This window comes from Cebus imitator, unplaced genomic scaffold, assembly GCF_001604975.1.
Source record: "Cebus imitator isolate Cc_AM_T3 unplaced genomic scaffold, Cebus_imitator-1.0 Scaffold72, whole genome shotgun sequence".
Lineage (NCBI taxonomy): Eukaryota > Metazoa > Chordata > Mammalia > Primates > Cebidae > Cebus > Cebus imitator.
In genome coordinates, this window is record NW_016107387.1 from 1,302,537 (window position 1) to 1,325,304 (window position 22,768).

The 22,768-nt window shown below is 46.6% G+C and overlaps 1 protein-coding gene across 6 annotated transcripts in view; it reads right to left on the bottom strand.

Moving 5' to 3' along the window:
• The window catches only part of ARHGAP44 (Rho GTPase activating protein 44), a 219,697-nt gene that overhangs the window by 15,450 nt on the left and 181,479 nt on the right, over positions 1–22,768 (bottom strand). For 3 of the 6 annotated variants that reach the window (XR_005200821.1, XR_005200823.1, XM_017531386.2), the window contains 2 exons: positions 8,884–9,105; positions 2,912–3,075 (listed from right to left, as the gene is read on the bottom strand). Coding sequence is in view for 2 of the 6 variants with exons in the window: in XM_017531386.2 (XP_017386875.1) it covers positions 2,912–3,075; positions 8,884–9,105 (386 nt within the window). In the remaining 4 variants the exon portion in view is untranslated. Of the gene's footprint in view, positions 1–2,911; positions 3,076–8,883; positions 9,106–9,888; positions 9,907–22,768 lie in introns of all 6 variants that reach the window. The other 3 variants (XR_001826152.2, XM_017531385.2, XR_005200822.1) reach the window with 2 other exon arrangements.

Here is a 22,768-nt window from a genome sequence, read left to right on the forward strand (position 1 = left end):
AAAAAAAAAAAAAAAAGAGAGAAAAAAGGACATACCCTTCAGAATCCTGCCAACTTGGGCTTAAATTTCTATCCTGCCTCTTACCTGCTCTATTCCGAGTCAACTTATTCAAACATCTTCTATGCAATCGGAGGAATAAGATTTTCTCTGCAGCAGCGTAATAATTAAATGAGATTATGCATGTCAAGTACTGCCTAATCATGACATAATAAAACCACTTAACTTTCCAATTTCACTTTTCAACCCTATTTCCTGAGTACAGGGGAAGTGTTTCCAGCAGCTGCTACTGTAGCTCATGACAGCCACATGGTCATGGGTGACAGATGGAGGGGTACCCCTGGATGAGAAGCAGGTGGAGACCCTAGGTATCAGCACTTGTGCATGCCTTCTCATGAAGGAGCTGGGGGAGGAGGATGCATCACCATGTCTGTGATGACATTTACCACTTCCGGTGGTGATAGGAATAGGATGTGAAATTGTAGGCACGTTGTCAAAAGACTGAGGTGTTAAAAAAAAAAAAAAAAAAAGACTAGCTAAGTATGCCATCTGTGGGCATGATGGGGAGTAGAGAAGAAATTTATACTTTTCAAAAGATGGGTTCGGGCCACTGAAGGTCACTTGGGAAAGGGACCTGAGTCACTCTAGGCCATACTGCCTGTATATGTCCAATGTGCTGCAAAAACTAAAAGGGTCAACCTGTCACTGGCATTAGGAGGCTGGCTGGCTGCTACAGGAACCCTGGCCCTCCCACTGGGCAAGGTAATGACTTAGCCATCACCTCTGTATTGCAGTGCTGTGGGGTAAGTTAAAAGATTCTTTTTTCTTTTTAATTTCTTTCTTTGTTTTTGAGATGGAGTTCTGCTCTTGTTGCCCAGGCTGGAGTGCAATGGTGTGATCTCAGCTCATCGCAACCTCCACCTCCCAGTTTCCAATGATTCTCCTGCCTCAGCCTCCTGAGTATCTGGGCTTACAGGCATGCGCCACCACACCTGGCTAATTTTGTATTTTCTTTTTTAGTAGAGACAGTGTTTCTCCATGTTGGTCAGGCTGGTGTTGTCACTCCTCAGTTGATCTGCCTAACTCGGCCTCCCAAAGTGCTGGGATTATAAGTGGGAGCCACTGACCCTGGCCTTTTTTTTTTTTTTTTTTTTTTTGAGACAGAGTTTCGCTTTGCTGCCCAGGCTAGAGTGCAGTGGCACAATCTTGGCTCACTGCAACCTCTGCCTCCCGGGTTCAAGCAATTCTTGTGCCTCAGCCTCCTGAGCAGCGGGATTATAGGCACCCACCACCATGCCCAGCTGATTTTTTGTATTTTAATAGAGATGGGGTTTCACCATGTTTTCCAGGCTGGTTTTGGACTCCTGAACTCAGGCAATCTACCCGCCTCAGCCTCCAAAAGTGCTAGGATTATAGGTGTGAGCCACTGCGCCCAGCCAGTTAAAGTACCCTTCAAAATGAAGACGTGCCCAGGAATATGGCATCTAGACCAAGTAGAAAGCATTGGTGCTGGAGAAATGCTCTGAAATGCTGAAATCTCGCCCCCACCACTTTGGCCCAACTCCGATTCAACCTTCACAATGTCCTTTCTTCTGGGTCACCCGTCCTAACTCCTGGGTCTGGAAATCATGCCCCCAGGCGTCCTCACAGTACCCTGAGTGTCTCCCAGCACAGTATCAACACCTTTGCGTTATCGCTGCCTTCCTTTCTGGAAAGCATAGCAGGGCTCAGTAAATATGTATAGAATGCAGAAGGAATGAGTGGGAATCAAATAAGATCGCGGGCTTGTTGAAGGCAGAGAAAGAGAATGAAACTGCCCGACGACCAGCGCTAAGGGGGCTGGAAAAGGGCCTGTCATGAAGGCACTGGTGGGTGAGCTAAACCCAGCCCTATTCCACAAATCCCAGAGTTAAAGCTGCTTCTAGACATGGAAGTGGCCTGAATTTGGAACACGTGCAATGATGTATTATTTTAGACGAGTGAAAACTGCGAAGAGATGACACAGGTAAGAACAAACCAAAAAGGTTCAGATAAATACACTCAGTACAGCGCCTCATTTATGCAATGTCACCATGGAGCATACCTTTAGCTTTTGAGAGTGATTATCTGAAGAGAAGGTAATAACTGGGCAGTGTAGCTATTCTCAGGCCTTCCAAACCAGAAGTATTCAGTGTTGAGGCTCAGTTTTTGTTTTTTGTTTTTTGTTTTGAGACAGAGTCTCCAGAGTCTCACTCTGTCACCGGGCTGGCGAGATCTCAGCTCACTGCAATCTCCGCCTCCTGGGTTCAAGTGTTTTTCCTGCCTCAGCCTCCCAAGTAGCTGGTACTACAGGGGCACGCCACTGTGCCCAGCTAATTTTTTTATTTTTAGTAGAGACAGGGTTTCGCCATGTTGGCCAGGATGGTCTTGATCTCCTGACCTTATGATCCACCTGCCTTGGTCTCCCAGAGCCACGGTGTCCGACTGAGACTCAGGTATTACAGAAGCTATCCTGAGTCCCTTTGTCACCTCGTACGAGTGATCCAGGGGTAGGCAGCTGTACAGGGCTGGCTTGGGGGGAAGGAGGCTCCTGTAGATGACCCTATACAGCTTTTCAAATGACAGAGGTAGAACCTGGCAGGTCTCTGGAAAACACGTCTTTGTGGACAATAATTTTTGCCCTGGTTGAATCATTTGGTGTATGGGAAGCACTGTCCTCTCTATGCCCCTAACGAGCCCACCTGTCAAATGAGTAAACTGAGGAATCATACAGAAATGATCCCTTTTAACTTCCAAAGCTCGAATGACCAGATAGGAATTTTTCACTAAACCACACGGTTTCTCAATATCCAAGTGAATTGAGGAAAACAAGTCTTCTGGGAATGTAAACACCACCTCTAGCCTGAGACCAAGGAGAAGGGAAGGAGGGCCATACCTTTCCGGAGGGTGTGAGGACTCTGGTCTGCAGGCAGCTGGCTGGGGCTGGGGCTGGCACCTGGCTGAGGCCCTGGTTGCGTCCCTGCACAGGCTGTCCCTTGGCTGGAGCCTGGACTTCCTTTCTGTGTAGACCCTGGAGAAAGTTCCTTGCTTTTTGATGCGCTGAAACACAAGCACACAATACAAAAGAGAAGCCCCGAACTCAGTGAGCTGCAGCACCAGCCTTGCTAATGGCCACCCTGTGTGTCCTTCCGGGCCCTGTACAAGTCTGTCCCAGCTCTGGTCTGTCTTGGTCCCTTCCTAAAGCCTTGCAGATGCTCCATGAGGTGACTGTCCTTCCTGGAGCTCCGACAGCCTGGGTTCCATCCCATCTCTGTGGCACTTGGCGTTCACTGCCAACGCCCTTTTCATGTGTCTGCCCTCCTCTTCTCAAGGAGACCGTGAGCAATGTGAAGACGGGGCCTGGGCACCTCCACTGTATCCTGCCATCAACCCGGGAATTCTAGAATATTCTCAAACTGGAACACCAAAGTGTTTTTCCTATGATAGCCAAGAGGACTTCTTAGGGCCACTGTGCCCAATGAGTGTTGATGACATGGACTCCCGCTGCCAAGCTTGTGGTCCAGCTCTCTAGCTGTTTGCCCTGAGCCTTCAGCGCACCCCTAAGCAGGAGGAATTCTAGGACTCATCCTCAAACTCAATACCCATTCCAGCAGAGGCGAGGGTGGACAGAGACCCAAGCCATGCCCTTAACTGTGGGCCAGTTTGAGTCCCAGTCCCAGGCTTAGAGATAGGTGAAGGTCAGTGGCAAAACCTCTGGCCTCTCAAATTGACAACAGGACACCCTAGGTCACCAGGTCCTGAAGAGGATTCGTCGTGACTGCAAGGCCATTCCTCAGCCTTCTCCTAAGGATGAAGCACATATTAGAAGACACCTGACTCCACACCACAGACCAGGGATTTGCCATCCCGACACGCTGATGGTAGATATTACTAATTGATCGCCATTCTTCTCCCACAACATTCTCATTCCTCTTCAAGAAAATACTCCAGATGGCCTCTAATGAATCAGGGGAGATGCCCCAGAGCTGGGAGCTATCTGTCATCCCTGCTAGAACCTACCTGGATTCTGATGCCCATACGGGGGGCATGAAGAGTCTGGGAACCGAAATCCTCTGCAATAGCTGTTTCTATCCCACAAAAGCAGGCACAGCCTGGGCCAGGCGCGATGGCTCATGCCTGTAATCCCAGCACTCTGGGAGGGCGAAGAGGGCGGGTCACCTGAGGTCAGGAGTTTGAGACCAACCAGCCTAGCCAACTGGTGAAACCCTGTCTCCACTAACAATACAAAAATCAGCCGGGTGTGGTGGCACATGCCTGTAATCCCAGCTACTCGGGAGGCTGAGGCAGGAGAATCCCTTGAACCCAGGAGATGGAGGTTGCAGTGAGCTGAGATCACAGCACTGCACTCCAGCCTGGGCAATGGAGTGAGATCCTGTCTAAAAAAAAAAAGGAAAGAAAGAAAAGAAAGAAAAAGAAAAAAGAAAGAAGAGAAAGAAAGAAAACGAGAGAGAGAAAGAAAGAAGAAAGAAAAAAAAGGCAGGCACAGCCTATTTCTTTCCTAACTAGAAACTCCAAGTGTTAATTTGGAGAAAATTCCAACAGAAACATAGCACTCTTGTCCGCTGAGGTGAGAAAGACTAGGAGCAGGGAGCTGGGCCAGAGAAGCCGACAGTGTCAAAGCACAGGCTGCTTTCCTCATGCAAAGGAAAAAGGAAAGACCACATTCAATGTGGAGGCACATTCTCTCCCTTTTGGGATGAGTCTCACACACTATACCTATTCCCCAAGGGGGCAAAGACCATTTTATTCAGGGGCACCAAAAAAAGCAATAATTCCTGTCTCTATTCTGTTAATGAAAAACGAACACAGAAACAGAAAATCCTTGCCTCACTTAGGCTGGACAAGGAGTTGTCTTTGATTCATCGTTAGGCTCAAGGTTACCAGGTATCCAGGCATCAATGCCAAATATCTACTACCCTTCCCTCCACCTCTGCCACTATCAAGAGGAAGGCCAATCAACCAGGCAAAAAAAAATGTCATAACCAGCAAACCGAAAAAATTGCTTCTTGTGGGTGGGTAGACTCTTCTGCCTTCCTTTGGACACACATCTATCCAAGGAAGCTAGGAATGAGTTCTTTCTTCCGTCTTGCTCTGTCGCCAGGCTGGAGTGCAGTAGCGCGATCTCTGCTCATTGCAATCTCCATCTTCCAGGTTCAAGCGATTCTCCTGCCTCAGCCTCCTGAGTAGCTGGGATTACATGTGCATGCCACCGCACCCAACTAGTTTTTGTATTTTTAGTAGAGATGGGGTTTCACCATGTTGGCCAGGATGGTCTCAATCTCCTGACCTCATGATTCACCTACCTCGGCCTCCCAAAGTGTTGGGATTACAGGCATGAGCCACGGCGCCCGGCTAGGACACACTTTCTCCAGCACAGAAACAGGTATTTACCTACTTAACTTTGTCCTCTCTCCCCAGCATAGGTGCAGCTGGCCCAATGTGGAGAGGTGGGATGTAGGGTGGCTATTAGGGACACTACATGAACAAGGCATGCTTACGGCACGTTTGAAGACAAGTTAGTTCTGAAGATGCATGACTCAGCCCACGAGCTTGGTGCCAAGAAGCAGGAAGCAGAATTTTGGGGTTAGCATTCATGCTAAGCAGTTGGGCAGGATATGGAGGCAGAGCTTGGCTGGATAGAGCCAGGGAAAGAGCTGAAGGCGGGGCCTGGGGTCGGGGCTGGGAGGGTGGGAACCAGTCAGAGCGAAGGAGGGGCCTGCCATCCTCAGGGGAGGAGGAGCTGGAACAGGAATCATGCCACTGGAGGGAACATCATCTGGGCTGCAAACATCCAGGAAACAGAAACAACAACATAAACAAAAACAATGGAACACCTGTTTGTACTGGGAGAAATCCATGTGGGGAGAGAAAAAAAAAAAGTGGTGGAAAACAAAAAAGAATACAAACATTCAAAGCAAAGTTACAAAACCGGTCAGCCCAGGCAAAGGAGAAGGACATTTGGTCGGAGAGCAACGTGAGTGACCTTTAAAATAGTCTAAACCAGCGGGTGCCAATCCCTGCCCACAAGTGATTCTGCAAAGCCACCCATCCAGAATGTTCCTGGAATGCCTTCAGACCCTGGGGGAATCCATCTTCAAGAAGCATTTTTTAGGAATCATTTAGATGCCAAATACCATATGGCACTGAGTTTCCTTTATAAGATGGGAAACTAGGATGAAGCCCATGAATGTCCGAAAAGGAAATGGTCCCAGCCCATCTCCTGTCTGTGTGTCCTAGGCCTCACCTAGCTCCCCATTCTCAGGGTCTGCTTCTCCACTGAACTCACTGTGCCCATTTCTGCACCTCCCAAGTCCTCTGTGGCCTCGCAAATGCACAACCAGGACTGAGCATCCTCTGAGTTGAAGACGTCAATAACAATCCCAGCATACCGAGGGTCAGGTGCCCCCTCCTGTGTGCTCTAAGACTATCCCCCTGTCCCTTTGTCATTTCCCAGTTTCACAGTGGAAAAAAAAATATATATATATATATATATATATATATATATATTTTTTTTTTTTTTTTTTTTGACACAGAGTCTCACTCTGTCGTCCAGGCTGGAGTGCAGTGGAGGAATCTCAGGTCACTGAAACCTCTGCCTCCCAGATTCAGGCAATTCTCTTGCCTCAGTCTCCTGAGTAGCTGGGACTACAGACGTGCGCTACCCAGCTAATTTTTGTATTTTTAGTAGAGATGGTGTTTCACCATATTGGCCAGGCTGGTCTTGAACTCCTTGACCTCAGGTGATCTGCCTGCTTCGGTCTCCCAAAGTGCTTGGATTACAGGTGTGGGCCACTGAGCCTGGCCGTGAAAATACTTTTTACTTGTTAAACAAAATATAACAAAAAAGCCTGGAAGCCTCTCATGTAAGGGGTTGGTGTGGGCATGTTTGTGTGGTGTATGAGGATGTGTGTCTATGTGTATGCGTGTGTGTCTGAAGAAAGGTTTGGGTTAGAAGATTCAGCTTCCCAAAGTCTCCAAAACTTTTCTGGCAGCGGCCACATATGAATGCCATGTTCTCTAACAGAAGACACAGGGGCACCTGATTTCATGTTGCTTTTCTGGTGTTTGAAATTGCTGTTTGAGGAAAGATAGAAACAAACAGCAGAGTTGTTTCACAGTGTAATTCTCACTTCCAGAATCTGCCTCCCATGATCAGGCCCCTTTCAAGGAAGGGCCAGGTACTGTCTCCTCCCCTGCAGCCCTGGGGATACATAGCCAAGTGCTGTCAATATCTATCAGGGCCTGTTTGCTCACTGGAATGTGAACTTTTATTTTATTTCTTATTATTATTTTTTGAGATGGAGTCTTGCTCTGCTGTCCAGGCTGGAGTGCAATGGCATGGTCTCGGCTCACTGCAACCTCCGCCTCCCAGGTTCAAGTGATTCTCCTGCCTCAGTCTCCTGAGTGTCTGGGACTACAGGTACCCGCCACCACACCCCGCTAATTTTTTGTATTTTTAGTAGAGATGGGGTTTCACTATGTTGGTCGGGCTGCTCTCGAACTCCTGACCTCATGATCCACCCACCTCGGCTTCCCAAAGTGCTGGGATTACAGGCGTAAGCCACCTTGCCCAGCCTGGAATGTGAACTTTTTAAGGGCAGCAATCATGTTTTTATCTTTAAAAAGAGAAAGTTCTCAGTTAATGTTCACCGAGCTAACCATGGAATGAATTCCTGCCTTTTTCCCTCTTCTAAAATAATGGAAATTCAACCATGTGGCAAGCTGCAAAGGTCACCAGGCCCAGTAGGACTGCCACCTCCATTCCTTCCCTGACTTGCACCCATTTTANAAAAGAAAAAAAAAAAGGAAAAGGCTGCTATGACTATAAACAGGAGGAAGAGAAACACAGAAATTATAAACTTCGAAACAGGATAAAGTAGCCCCCTTATCCGTGATTTTACCTTCTGCAGTTCTAGTTACCTACGATCAGTTGTGAACCAAAAACAGTGTGCTATTCAACTGTGTACTTACAGTTGAATAAAGTGTTTTGTGGCTGGGCACGGTGGCTCACACCTGTAATCCCAGCACTTTGGGAGGCTGAGGCAGGTGAATCACTTAAGGTCAGGAGTTTGATACCAGCCTGGCCAACATAGTGAAACCCCATCTCTACTAAAAATACAAAAAATAGCCTGGTGTGGTGGCACTTGCCTGTAATCCCAGCTAGTTGGGAGGCTGAGGCAGTAGAATCACTTGAACCCGGGAGACGGAGGTTGCAGTGAGTCCAGATGGTGCCACTGCACTCCAGCCTGGGCAACAGAGCAAGACTCCTCCGTCTCCAAAAAAAAAAAAAAAAAAAAAAAGTTTTTTGAAAGGCACCACATTCACATAATTGTATTACAGCATATGGTTATAATTCTTCTATTTTATTACTAGTTATTGCTCACGTCTTACTGAGCCTAATTTGTAAATTAAACTTTATCATAGTATGCGTGTATGAGAAAAAAAATACAGTATATATAGAGTTAGGTACTATCCACTGTTTCAGGCATCCGCTGGGGGTCTTGGAACAAATCCCCCACGGATATGGGGGGCTACTGTAACGACAAAGACAGAGGAAGGAGAAAACAGAGAGTTGGGAACCCTAAGACTCCTCACCCCGCCTTCGCAAGCTGCCACCTTCTGCTTGCTTGCGATGATTTGCTGGGGAAGCCTGGGCTTTGTGTGATAATCCAGGCAGCTGTGATGACTTACTTGGTGCCAGCGTGATGCATAAGCCAAACGTGAATGCTTAGAAACCGGGGCGGGAGCGTGGGAAATGACAAAATCCACGAGGTTTCCAGAGCCGCAAACCCAGACACCCCCTGCATCGCCCACCAGCCCGCCCGGACAGCAGTGGCCCGCGCTTACCTGGTGCGCTCGGGCCCGGGCTGGAGGCCCAGGCCGGATGGAGAGAGCGCGGGGGCCGCGGGACTGTCCAGGGGCTGCTCCGGCAGCGGCGAAGGCAGGGGCGCAGCCAGCTCGGCGGGCGGGGCGGGAGGCTGCATGGAGGGCGGGGCGCAGGACGCTTTCCGACCGGCCGAGGAGCCTCTTCGAGCCACCCAAGATGTGTCCATGACCCTCACGCCCATGCTGGCGAGGGACACAAAGACACCGCTTACCCACGCGTGACAGATGACAGGTGACAGGCTCCCTCCCCCATCAAGCGGAAACATTCAAGCAGGTCCGCGTTGGGAGAAGAGCAGCGCAGCTTTAGCACCCCGGAGGCCCGGGAAGCGATGCATGGGGGCTGTGCTCCCAGCGCCCTGGCTCCTCCCAGCGGCCGAGACCCAGCCCTGGGCAGCCCAGGCCTGACAAGAGCGGCCCTGTCACTGAGGCAAGGAGCAGGGCACAGTCGGCAGCGCTGGCGGCCACAAGCTGTGCTTCAACCCCCTGCCAAAGCCCGCTGGCTGAGGATGATGGCCCGGCAAGCTCCCTGGGTGTCAACTGCAAGCCTTCCTCACAGCAGTACGTGGCCCTAACTGGGGGGCAGGGGCTCTCACGCCTCCCAAGTGCAAGATGAGGTGGGAGGGGCAGAGAAGGGGGGAACATGAAACTGACAGCAGGAGACATTTAAATATGCATCCTTCTCTATGTAACTTGGAGTCTAGCCCCAGCTCCACCACTGCTGGGATCCTGGCCAAGTCACACCTCTGCAGGCCATTCCCGCTTGTCTACACAGCAGGGAAGGGGCTGCCTGTGCCTATGGTCCCTCTGGGCTCTGATTCTATTTTAATGATGGGCACACAGCTTCAAAGAAGTCGGCCAAGCAACCAGACGCGGCATATTCACCCTCTGGTGGAGCTCACTACGATGCATGGGTGGCTCAGTTTCAGAGACTGAACGTGGCCTCACAGCTACCAGAGGATACCATACCTTTGGATTTTCCTAAGGCTGCAGGGACAGAAACATACAGATATTAGTGTCAAAAACTCTAGGCCTTCCTTTGGACATAAAGCTTGTCTTTCTGCAAGGGGTCTCTCTCCACGGTCCAGGGTCTTGGGGTGGGATTTTTATTGTGCTATACAATTATTACAATTTAGTGGGTCTCTCTGAAGTGACTCTTCTATTTGTGTAAGTGAAAGTCATACCCTACCACGCACACAAGTAAAGAGAGCAGCTGAAGAGTTGATATTGCTGTGGCATGGGGAAGAAAGAGGCAGAAGGGGGAAAGAAATTGGTAAAAGTAGTCATTTTTTTTTTTTTTTTTGAGACAAAGTTTCACTCTTGTCACCCAGGCTGGAGTGCAATGGCACGATCTCTGTTCACTGCAACCTCCACCTCCTGGGTTCAAGCAATTCCCCTGCCTCAGCCTCCCAAGTAGCTGGAATTACAGGTACCTGCCACCACGCCCAGCTAATTTTCATAGTTTTAGTAGAGATGGGGTTTCATCATCTTGGCCAGGCTGGTCTCAAACTCCTGACCTCAGGTGATCCACCTGCCTCAGCCTTCCAAAGTGCTGGGATTACAGGCATGAGCCACCACACCCAGCCTTATCCACTCACTTCTAAGTTACATAGACTCAGAAGGTGGTTAGCTCCCTTTCCTCTAGTTTAGGAGGCACTGCTGCTGTCATCCTCAGTCAAAGTTTCACTGACTAAGAGAAGAGCTCACATTTCTAGTATTAAGGGAGAAACAGGACATTCATGCTGGGAGGAAACATATGCTCCCGGCCAGCATTTGTCTCTATCATGTATCTGCACAGCGGGATAGGTGTATGAGGACTATTATATGCTCACTCTCACTTCCTCCTTACCAAATAAATGGCCACCTATACTAGTCAGACGCACAAAACTATTACACCATGAAATCCTGCTCACCTAGAAAGGTCACATGTACCTTGTAGAGGTATAGCAAGATTTAAGAACAGAAGAAGTTCAGGTATGGAGATTTGGTTTTAGCAGGTGGGATGGTGGGATTTAGGTGCTTTAAGGAGATATGGGGAGTGATGAAACCAAGCACATGCTGGGATGGGGATGGCTTCCTGATGCCCTTCCTTCCTAGGATCACCAGAGACCTTCTCATGTCTAGTGCCATTGCTGGTATATCTCCATCGCCACTGGATGGCTTCAAGGAGGCACCAGGGATGGAGGGAAAGGGAAAGGATGTCTCTTTCCTGGACCCAATTGTTTCCAAAGCCATCTGGGGTCTGAGAACCTTCTATCAATAAACAAACACCTCCTATAGGATATCCAGAAATGCTTTTGGAGGCCACTCGAAACTCTGGGACAGAGTCTAGTTGCATCCCCTGGTATTTAAAGTGGACTGCAGTGGATCATTGAATGGTGGTCTGCAGGCTTCAGAATGTATCAGGATGAAAAGAACAAAGAGCTTAACATTCCTCCTGCGGAAGGGAACTGATACTGCTTAGTTGCAGTTGGTAAGGACTGCAGGCATGTGGGGTATTTCCTATGGTAACCAGCACAAGGAGCCCTAAAAAAATGTAAGTCCTACCCATCTGCTCTTCCTTGCCCAGTTCTCTTCTACTTTAAGAAGTCTTTCCCAGCCGGGCACAGTAGCTCACACCTGTAATCCCAGCACTTTGAGAGGCTGAAGCGGGAGGATCACGAGGTCAAGAGATAGAGACCATCCTGGCCAACATGGTGAAACCCCATCTCTACTAAAAATACAAAAATTAGCTGGGCATGGTGGCATGCATCTGTAGTCCCAGCTACTCAGGAGGCTGAGGCAGGAGAACTGCTTGAACCCAGGACGCAGAGGTTGCAATGAACAGAGATTGCACCAGTGCACTACTCCAGCCTGGCAAGAGAGCAAGACACCGCCTCAAAAGAAAAAAAAAAAAAAAAAAGGCTTTTCCACCTGGTGGAAAAGGCCTGGGCCAAAGCTTGTGGGGGATGCTTTATATTTCCCCAATATTACATTCTAGCATCAGTAATCTCAGACACCAGTCTCCTTGATGATATTCTGGTTTACCAAGGGAAGGTGTCAACATGGGCATGGGGTAGGTACTAGGTGAGACTTGCTAAATAACACTTGTAAAATTTCGGCAACTGAGAAATATGAGTTGAACGTGCCACTTCTCCCTTTGTAAAGAGGTTACAGTGCCATATGTAATCACTACTTTCCCAGCTGAAATGACTTTCTCATACAAGGCAGCATCACATGTTCACTGTGAATTCACATCAAATGTTCACTGACATTTTCAAACAGTAATATAAATCTTTACACAGTAAATCAATCACAAAGGCAGCAGCAATGCTCTTGGAAGCCTAAAAGCGCATTTACCTTCCAAGGCAAGTTGGTATATGTAAATGTTCAAATGTCTAGATAAAACTCAACCTGAAGACAGAAATAATAAAATTGCTCAGTATGTGGCCAAGAAGGGGAAATCTACTCACAGATGGGGATTCAACCAGAAGGTTATAGCAGCAGTTCATAAGCTTCTGCTCATTGTTTTATTGTATAAAGAAACAGCAGCCAGAATCTAAGCACTGCTGCTGTTTCTTAAGACAGGAGCAATACTAATGTAGAATTAATAAAAAAAATCTGACTCCAGCAGACATTTCTGCATGGATACCTAAGGCCAGTCTAGATGGCAAAGATTTCCTATGCCTCTGCTGAAAACTGAGAACAATTTGGCTTTCAGATCTTTTTATAGTTGAATCAAGGTGAAAGCAAGAAGCCAGGGGTCAGGAAGAATCTCTGTGAAGCAAAGGGCCTAGAAATCAATAAGCAGGACACCCAAGGCCTCCTTCTGCCTTTTCTGTGCCACCCGGTGGTAGGAGGTAAGGAGCCTGCAGAATCTGGGGATAGAACCTGAGATGATGATCTCCACTGCTTTTTTCTTTTTTTTTTTTTTTCAGGGTCTTGCTCTGTCACCCAGGCTGGAGTGCAGTGGCATGATCATGGCTCACTGAAGCCTCGACTTCCCGGGTTTAGTGATCCTCCCATCTCAGCCTCCTGAGTAGCTTGGACTACATGCACATGCCACCATGCCTGGCTAATTATTGTAATTTCTTAGAGATGGGTTTCACCATGTTACCCAGGCTGGACCACTGCTCTCTCTTAGAGTAAGACGACAAGGGGCAGGAAATACAGAGTTGTCACCGCACATCATTGGGATGTACGGGGACGTGAGTCAGGTGACAAGTCCTCACTTTGGGAAAGTAGTCCCACTGAAGAACTATCTTCCCTGCCTGCCAGCACCTTATATTTGCATAGGATTTATCATAATGCACACGTGGGTATTTTTCATGAGACTGTATCATGGAACAGGTTCTGGAATGACCCAGGCCTCTAGTCCTAGTTAAACCATTCACTGACTCAGTAGAGCTCTCTCTTCATCACAGAATGGAACTAATACTTCCCTTCCTGTTTCCAACATTTCCATGAAGGTAATTTATCAATTATTGAGTGCTACAATATATTTAGGATGTCCCTGCACCATGACCTGGGGGCGGAAGCTGAATGGTCATATGATGGGTTGTAGTAGGCTCTAGCTAGCTAAGCCAATGGCGTTTTATGGTGTGGACAAGCTGGAGATTCAGAGAATCACACAATATCTTGATGGAGGGAATATAAAGGCCTAGTAGCTGGCTTATGTTTTTTGGGCGTAACATGGTGACTCCACACCCTCTCTGGCTCAGCACAGTAGGGCTTTGAAAGCAGAGAATTTGGGCTTGAATCCTAGATTTTCCAATGACTAACTCTATAATACGGAGGAATCCTTTACAAAGGGATTATTCTCCGATCACCCTTTGTAAAACGGAATTAGTAAGCTTCTCTTCCTTATATTTGTTGTAAAGAGCCAATGAGAAACTGGGGGCATAAAAAAAGGGCATTTCTTAGCCCTTACTAAGAAATCAGTAAGATGTAGTGTCAATGATAATGCTTTGTGCTTACAGGTACCAAGCACATGTGATTTATTTTTAAAAATCTCCTCAGAGAAAGAAATAAACAGAACCAACACAGTCTAAAATACATTGATAAATGGGGGAAAAGGATACTCCACTGCTGAGTCAGGCACAGCCAGACAGAGGTGTTAGGAAGACCCCATCTGGCTCATGTCACCTGCGCTTATGGGGTTTCCCATCAGATTTCTTCCTTTCTAAACAGACCCTAAACCTCAACAGATTTTGGAGTGAGTTCTCTGATAGAAATAGAGCAGGGAACAAAAAAATGAGGGCTGGAGGTTATTATCAGTCCCGTTTCCCTAGGTTTCTTTTCTGTTTTTTTGTTTTTGTTTTTGTTTTTTTTTTTTTGAGACAGAGTCTTGCTCTGTCACCCAGGCTTGACTGCAATGGCACGATCTCAGCTCACTGCAACCTCTGCCTCCCAGGTTCAAGCAATTCTCCTGTCTCAGCCTCCCGAGTAGCTGGAATTACAGGTGCACGCCACCATGCCTGGCTAATTTTCATATTTTATTAGAGATGGGGTTTCACCATCTTGGCCAGGCTGGTCTTGAACTCCTGACCTCATGATCCACCCACCTCGGCCTCCCGAAGTGCTGCGATTACAGGTGTGAGCCACCGCACCTAGCCCATTTCCCCAGGTTTCTTAGCCTTGCAGGACTCTGGTGAGCCAATCTGGGTTTCAGAATAGGGGATGCTAAACGCCTACTTAAATGATTCCAGGCTTAAGGAACAAACAAAATTGGGGAGGGGATCCTTGCAAACCCTTCTAAGTCTCACTGCCCAACCCAGGGCAGTAAAGGAGGCAGGAATCAGAAGGGACATCTTAACTGAAAGGTTCTTTGGAAAACAAAACACACTAGGGTTCAGGAGGCTCAGCCTGGAATGGTGACAGCACTTCCTGCTCACACAGGGGTTTCCATGTTCCAGGGAGCCTCCTGCAACCACCAGCTGTCCTCAGCTGTCAGGATATTTTGTGCTTTGTCACTAAGCCCTTGGTGTTTGTATATTTTGTGCCTGCAGAATTAGCTCAATTGCTTATGGTAAGGTGGAGACAGATAGAAAAATTCAAGCACCTGTGATGGCAAGGAAAGGGTTTGATCAGGAGGCCTCATCAGTGGGAAAGTGGGCCCCGCCATGTTGCCATGTTAAAAACATGAGGATATCACTCAAACATGTGGTTCATGTACTAAGAACAGCTCACCTTTACCATGTGCTGAGCTTTGTTCTAAACACTTCGTAAGCAGTATTTCATTTAATGCTCAGAATGACTCAAGTCGGTGCTTACCGTGATTTTCCCATTTTGCATATGAAGAAACTGAGGCATTCACAGTTCAGTAAGTAGGATTTGAACTCAGAGGAGGCCTGATTGCAATGCTGACTTTCCATGTAGGGCTATTTATAGGGTTATTCTTTTCACACAGTGTAAGCAGGGAGAAGGAAGCAGAAAGAGAAGAGCTATACATGGCTCCTTGGTGCTAGCAATGAAATGGCATGCTTCTTTTAAAGTCTGCAAGCTAGTAGACCACACAGGGAAAGGATTAGGCCCAGGACCAGTGGAACGACAGCTCAGGGTTTAAGAGGGAAACAATGAAGTGATGCATCGGTGAGGAGGTACTAAGCAGTCAACTAGAGCAGCTAAGGGTAAACCAGTGGAAGATGCTGTCTGCTCACTTCTAAGCCCCCTGAACTTAGAAAATGGGTCATTCCTTTTACTTCAAGTGAGAAGGCCACTGGTATTGTGATGGGGCAAGCAAGGAAACCATGTAAGAAAAATGCCTTCACGATCACTCCCTGACGGTAAGGTTTAGAATAAGCCTGCCTTTGTTGAGGATTTGAGGCAGAAGGGGAGAGCGGACAAATTCAGTTACAGACACTGCAACCACAGTGTACAACATTCTACTGTGTACCTGCCCACTAAAAGTTATGGGTCACGGTGTTCAGGAGGCTGAGGCGGGAGGATCATTGAGCCCAGGAATTCGAGACCAGCCTGGGCAACAGGGTGAGACTCTATCTCAGAAAAAAAAAAAAAAAAAAAGAAGAAGAAAGGGAAACCCAGGAAAAAAAAAAAAAAAAAAAAAAAAAAAAAAAAAAAAAAAAAAAAAAAAAAAAAAAAAAAAAAAAAAAAAAAAAAAAAAAAAAAAAAAAGGAAGGAGGAGGAGGAGAAGGAAGAAGAGAGGGGGGGAAAAAAAGAGGAAAAGAAGCCAAAATATAAAATTTGGAAGATCTCAGCTCCAAGGAGAGCAGGTATCTACACTTATCACCAGACAGAATTTTGCTGTGGCCCATTCTAGCTGAGTTGTCCGGGGTGAGTAGTTTGTTTTTGTTTATTCCTCTGAAGAACAGACATCTGCAGTGCTGTTTTTGACTCCTGGTCAGGAAGAAACATAGCCAGAGGAGGTGTCAGCCGATACATAGGTGTGAAGCGTTCAAGCCTTCAGAGATTTGGAAGGTTTTGGGTTTTGTTCTAGAGATCAGTTACATTTGGCAAAAGCCAGCCAAGAAAGAGGAGACAGGGAAACCTGGTAGCTTCCCAAATATCCACAGAAGCTTCCCAAACACCCATTGTAGATGTGCAGATTCAGGGACTGTAAGATGAACTGTGGCAGGGAACCACAGGGTCAGCAGACAGTGACCTGGACAGCGAAGGTGAGTGAAAGGGACACCCAAAGCTCCTAAGACAGCCTTATCTACATGCACCCAGTGATACCTGAATTTGGTATTTTCCAGCTTTTCTGGGAGTAACTCCTCTCTTCAGTAAGTAGCAACAAAGTACCCTAACCTCTCCAGTACATATAAAGGCCAAGTCCTCTGACAACATTTCAAACTTAGTCCCAGCATCCATCAATTTCTAAGTCCAGGGGAGGAGAGGAGGGGAAGACGGTATCTATCCGAGAGCTATCGGGAAGGGAGGAAGGTGATACTAGGAAGGAGCTCACATCACCCATGTCACTTCTCTTCTTTTCTTTTTGAGATGGAGACTCACTCCATCAGCCAAGCTGGACTACAATGGCGCCATCTCAGCTCACTGCAACCACCACCTCCTGGGTTCAAGCAATTCTCCTGCCCCAGCCTCCCGAGTAGCTGGGATTACAGGTGCCTGCCACCATGCCCAGCTAATTTTTTTTTTTTTTTTTGTATTTTTAGTAGAGATAGGGTTTCACCATGTTGGCCAGACTGGTCTCAAACTCCTGACTTCAAGTGGTCTGCCCACCTTGGCCCCCCAAAGTGCAGTGATTACAGGCGTGAGCCATAGCACCCGGACTGTCGCTTCTGTTCTTGCCTCTGGGCTTCTCCACAGGTCCCTCAACAGTTCTGGCCCAGCTTGTCCAGGCTCAGTCGAGGGTTGCAGTCAATGGAAGCATATGACAAATGCCCACTGCCATCTCCATGACCAACCAGCAAGAGAGTGCAGACATTCTGGCAAACTCTTTTGAAGGCAGTAGAAAAACAACTGATTTGACCAGGAAGTCTGGCACTGTCAGAGAAACAGAAGGACTGTAGAGTTACTTTTATTTATTATTTAGGACTCATGACCTAAGACACAAATTTCACTATTCTATTAAAACAAGAAAACTCAAAATGACACTAAAAACATAACCTGCACCCGAAACTTTCTAAGTAGGAGCTTCAAAAGTACAGAAAACAGTAGTGTGATTTATTTAATAATTTGTGGCTCAGAGTATTGGCAAAGTTAGAACACCCTATATATCACACCAACACTCAAAGGCTAAACTAGGAACATTTGATTAATTTTTTTTAAAAAATGTACCACTGCTAAGTTCTTTATTCAGAGTGGCAAAATTATTCAGTGGTTCTCAACCCCAGATGCACATTAGAATCACATACTTATCCCAGGCCAGGCCATTTAAATCAGATGGAGAGATCTGGGGCAGGTGAAGGGGTTGCAGGGTTCTTTTTTTTTTCTTTTCTTTTCTTTTTTTGAGACAGAGTCTCGCTCTGTTGCCCAGCTTGGCGTGCAGTGGCACGATCTCGGCTCACTGTAACCTCCACCTCCTGGGTTCAGGCGATTCTCCTGCCTCAGCCTCCTGAGTAGTTGGGATTACAGGTTCCCACCACCATGCTTGGCTAACTTTTGTGTTTTTTTTTTAATAGAGACAGGGTTTTACCATGCTGATCAGGCTGGTCTTCAACCCCTGACCTCGGTCTCCCAAAGTGCTGGGACTACAGGCATGAGCCACCATGCCCGGCCTTTTTTCTTTTTTTTAAAGCTTGTTCTGGTTATCTTTGTTACGTAACAAACTGCCCCAGAACTTAGCGTGCTTATCTGGGTCACCAATCGACAGTTCTGGCAGGGCTTGACAAGGCTGGCCTGTCTGCACACACAGCATTGGCAGAGGTGGTGTGACTTGGGCTGAAGACTCCAGGAAGACTCCTTCTCAGAGCTGGGAGTTGTGCTGGCATCAGAACAGTGCTCAGCTAGGCTTGAGGGCTGGGGACTTCCATTTATCTCCAAGGTGCTGCTTGGATTTCCACATAGAATGGTATTGGGTTCCAAGAGTGAGTGTCCCCAGAGACCCAGTAAGAATCTACAAGGCTTCTTCTGACCTAGCCTCAGAAGTCCCAGAACATCACTTCTGCCATATCCTACTATGAGTCAAGCAACTCACTAGAGCAACTCAGACTTGAAGGGAGGGCAATTAGATCCCCACACTCCCTGGGAGAACAATCAAAGCACCAACTGCCATGTTTACTGCAAAGCTCTTGTGTGGAGCTGCAGTGGACGATTGTATTGGCTTCCTGTGGCTGCTGTCACAAGTACCACAAGGTTGGTAAACAACAGAAATTTATTTTCTAAATAAATGAGAATCAGTACTACCAGGTGGAAATCAAGGACAGAGTAGGGCTTTGCTCCCTCTTCAGCTTCTGGTGGCTGTTGGCAATCTCTGGCGTGTAGTCATCTCCTAAATTCCTTTTTTTTTTTTTTTGAGGAGGAATCTCGCTTTGTTGCCCAGGGTAGAGTGCAGTGGTGTGATCTCAGCTCACTGCAACCCCCCGGTTCAAGTGATTCTCCTCCCTTAGCCTCCTAAGTAGCTGGGGTTATAGGCGCATACCACCATTCCTGGCTAATTTTTTTGTATTTTTAGTAGAGACAGGGTTTCACCATGTTGGTCAGTCTGGTCTTGAACTCCTGACTTTGTAATCCACCCGCCTTGGCCTCCCAAAGTGCTGGGATTACAGGTGTGAGCCACCACTCCCAGCCATCTCTTCAATTTTCTCTCTGTTCTATCCTCACGTTTCCTGTGTATGTGTGTAGTAAAACCTCTCTCTGCTTTCCTCTTAATAAGGATGCATGTGATGTCATGTAGAGCCCACCTTGATAATCCAAAATGATCAATCTCCTTATTTCAAGATCCTTATTTTAATCACATATTCCAAGACCTTTTACCCAAATAAGGAAATATGAATCGTTTCCAGAGTTTCAGATCTATTTTTCTTTGGGGGATGGGCATTATTCTACCTACCACAATGATGAAAAATATATATGTAAGCTCATGAATTAGACCCTAAGCCCTGCTAAAGAAACCCAGCTTCCTGCATCATTTTGAATCAGAAAGGCATCAGGTCCAGAGCCCAGAGTTGTGAGGGGAGTTAGAAGCTTCATATGATGCCTAGGACATAACAGCCATCAACCTAGAAAATGTCACTGACACAGATGGGGAAATTACCATTTCTTTCCAATTTTATCCAGTTTTCTTGCCCCCAATTTTCTTATTTTTAAAATAAGTATCTGCTTTATTGATATATAATTCATATATACTTTTTTAACCTGGCCGAAAACCTTCAATAACATGAGCTTTAATTTCTCAGGGTTTCAATGAGCAGTGTGAAGACTTTAAAATGCATCGCATAGATTTCAAAAGATCAGAAATGGGGCCAATGTAGAGAATTCCCCTAACGTTACTAAGATAACACAGGGACTCAAGAGGTGCAAGTTTCTTTCCTCTCCCCACAAACACCCACAACTTTAGGCTTCTCTTTCTCTTAAGGTCAGGTAAGAACTGATCTTCTGCAATTCACTGTATCTCCTTAAAACATATGCACAGATGCTCCATGCCAGACAACTTAGAAAGGGTGACCCTAAAGCGGTAAGACCTTCACTGAATTTAACATTTAATAAACATTTTAAAATATATATATTTTTAGGCTAGGCGCAATGGCTCATACCTGTAATCCCAGCACTTTGGGAGGCCGAGGCAGGCGGATCCCCTGAAGTCAGGAGTTCGAGACCAGCCTGACCAATATGATGAAACCCCGTCTCTACTAAAAATATAAAACTTAGCTGGGCATAGCGGTGGGTACCTCTAATCCCAGCTACTCAGGAGGCTGAGACAGGAGAATCACTTGAACCCAGTAGGCGGAGTTTGCAGTGAGCTGAGATCGTACCATTGCCCTCCAAGCCTGGGCAGCAAGAGCGAAACTCTGTCTCAAAAGTAAAAATAAAAATACAATACATATTTTATTTTATGTACAACAATAATTTATGTAATAAATTTCCTATACTCATAAAGTAGATGGTGGCAATTTCAACTTTCAATAAGAATAGTATACAGAATGGACATATCAGTTACAAAATTCTTAAGCAGGAGAGCTTTATCAGAGATAAGCCATCTGTTTAAGATATTGCTCAAGCTTTTGCATGTGCCTGCAGAGAGTGGGCCAGCGACCTCTCAGTATCTCAATGCCTGCAGTGGTAACTCTCTGTTAGAAGGCATTTGCAGTGCACCCAGTGGGTATTGGAATCAGACCAGATCTGGTAGAGAGGATGGAGGAGCGATGGAGGGGTACACTTTGGATGCAGAAACACCTGGGACAGAACATCAGGGGTGCCGTATCACCCAGCCAGGACCAGAATTTATCCTCAAGAGTATCCCTTCAGCTTACACGGATTTCACAAAGGAACTGAATGAATAAGATTTAAAAACAAATTCCAATGCACTCTCTAGTTCTATCTCTGACTCTTGGATTCTAAGTATGTTCCTTTTTATAGATTAAAGATATTTTTTCTGAGGCTAAGCACAGTGGCTAACACCTATAACTCCAGGACTTTGGGAGGCAGAGGCGGGAGGATCACTTGAGGTCAGGAGCTCAAGACCAGCCTGGCCAACATGGCAAAACCCCATATCTACTAAAAATACAAAAATTAGCCAGGTGTGGTGGCTCCCACCTGTAATTCCAGCTATGCTAGGGATTGAGGCATGACAATTATTACTTGAAACCAAGAGGTGGAGGTTGCAGTGAGCCAAGATTGCACCACTCCATGCCGGCCTGGGGGACGGAGCAAGCCTCTGTATTAAAACAAAATAAAACAAAACAAAAAAGCAATTTTTCCCTACTCATTTGAATTTCTTTCTTTCTTTCTTTCTTTCTTTCTTTCTTTCTTTCTTTCTTTCTTTCTCTTTCTTTCTTTTTCTTTCTTTCTTTTTCTTTCTTTCTCCCTTTCTCCCTCTCTCTCTCTCTCTCTCTCCCCCCTCTCTCTCTCTCTCTCTCTCTCTTTCTTTCCTTCTTTCTTTCTTTCTTTTTTTGTGAGACAGAATCCCACTCTGTCGCCCAGGCTGGAGTGCAATGGCACAATCTCGGCTCACTGCAACCTCCAACTCCCGGGTTCAAGTGATTCTCTTGCCTCAGCTGCAATTACAAGTGACAGGTGACAGCCACCATGCCCAGCTAAATTTTTTTTGTATTTTTTTTTTAGTAGAGATAGGGTTTCTCCATGTTGGCCAGGCTGGTCTTGAACTCCTGACCTCAGGTGATCCGCCTGCCTTGGCCTCCCAAAGTGCTAGGATTATAGGTGTGAGCCACTGTGCCTGGTTTCTACTCCTTTGAATTTATAATAATTTCCATTTTTTTTTCTTTCTCCACTAAGTGGAGAACAATAAATACCAGCATAGTGCACACAAACAATTTCCATCTGCCACATACAAATAGTCTCTGACCGGTGAGGTAACAACGAAGAGATACTGGCCATTGTGAAGGCTTTACCATCATCCCAGGAAACAAGCCACAGTCTCCTCCGCCAACCTTAGTTCTCCAATACCAACTCCCATTCAGAAAGAAGCGGGGTGAAAAGTAAGATTCACACACCTCTAACAGTTCTAGGATTTTCAACCTTCCCTCCTGCGCCCTTTAGGTCATGGTCCTTTCAAGCACATCTTTCTGGCTGCACAGTGGTCTGTCAGGAAAGGGGAAGGTTCTAGCCACCTTACTTCCTGTTGTCTCCATTTCCAATACTCCATTCAATGCTTTGGCCTCTCATCTATCCAAAGGGAGCAGCTGCTAAATTTTATTTTATCATAGTAATTTTTTTTTTTTTTTTTGAGATGGAGTCTCACTCCTCTGTCACCCAGGCTGGAGTGCAGTGGTGCAATCTCAGCTCACTACAATCTCCACCTCCCAGGTTCAAGCAATTCTCTGCCTCAGCCTCTCAAGTAGCTGGGATTACAGGCGCCTGCCACCACACCTGGCTAATTTATGTATTTTTAGTAGAGATGGAGTTTCACCATCTTGGTCAGGCTGGTCTTGAACTCCTGACCTTGAGATTCACCAGCCTCAGCCTCCCAAAGTGCTGGGATTACAGGCGTGAGCCACTGCGCCTGGTTGTAATTTTTAATTTCTAACCAAAGTTTACTGAACAAACTTGCCTGACCAACCAACACAACCCCCTCCTTCTGTAAGAGGGAATCGTGGGTGCCTGCAGCTTGTTGAACACGTTCATTCATTAGTCCACGTCCTCTGGTTGCCATGGCTGAGCTGGTGCTCACCGTGAGTCAGTTGTGCTTGTTATGAAACCTGTTTATGCCCATCTTACTTGCTACGGGAATCGTTATGTAGTTCAATATTTTTTTTTTTTTTTTTTTTTTTTT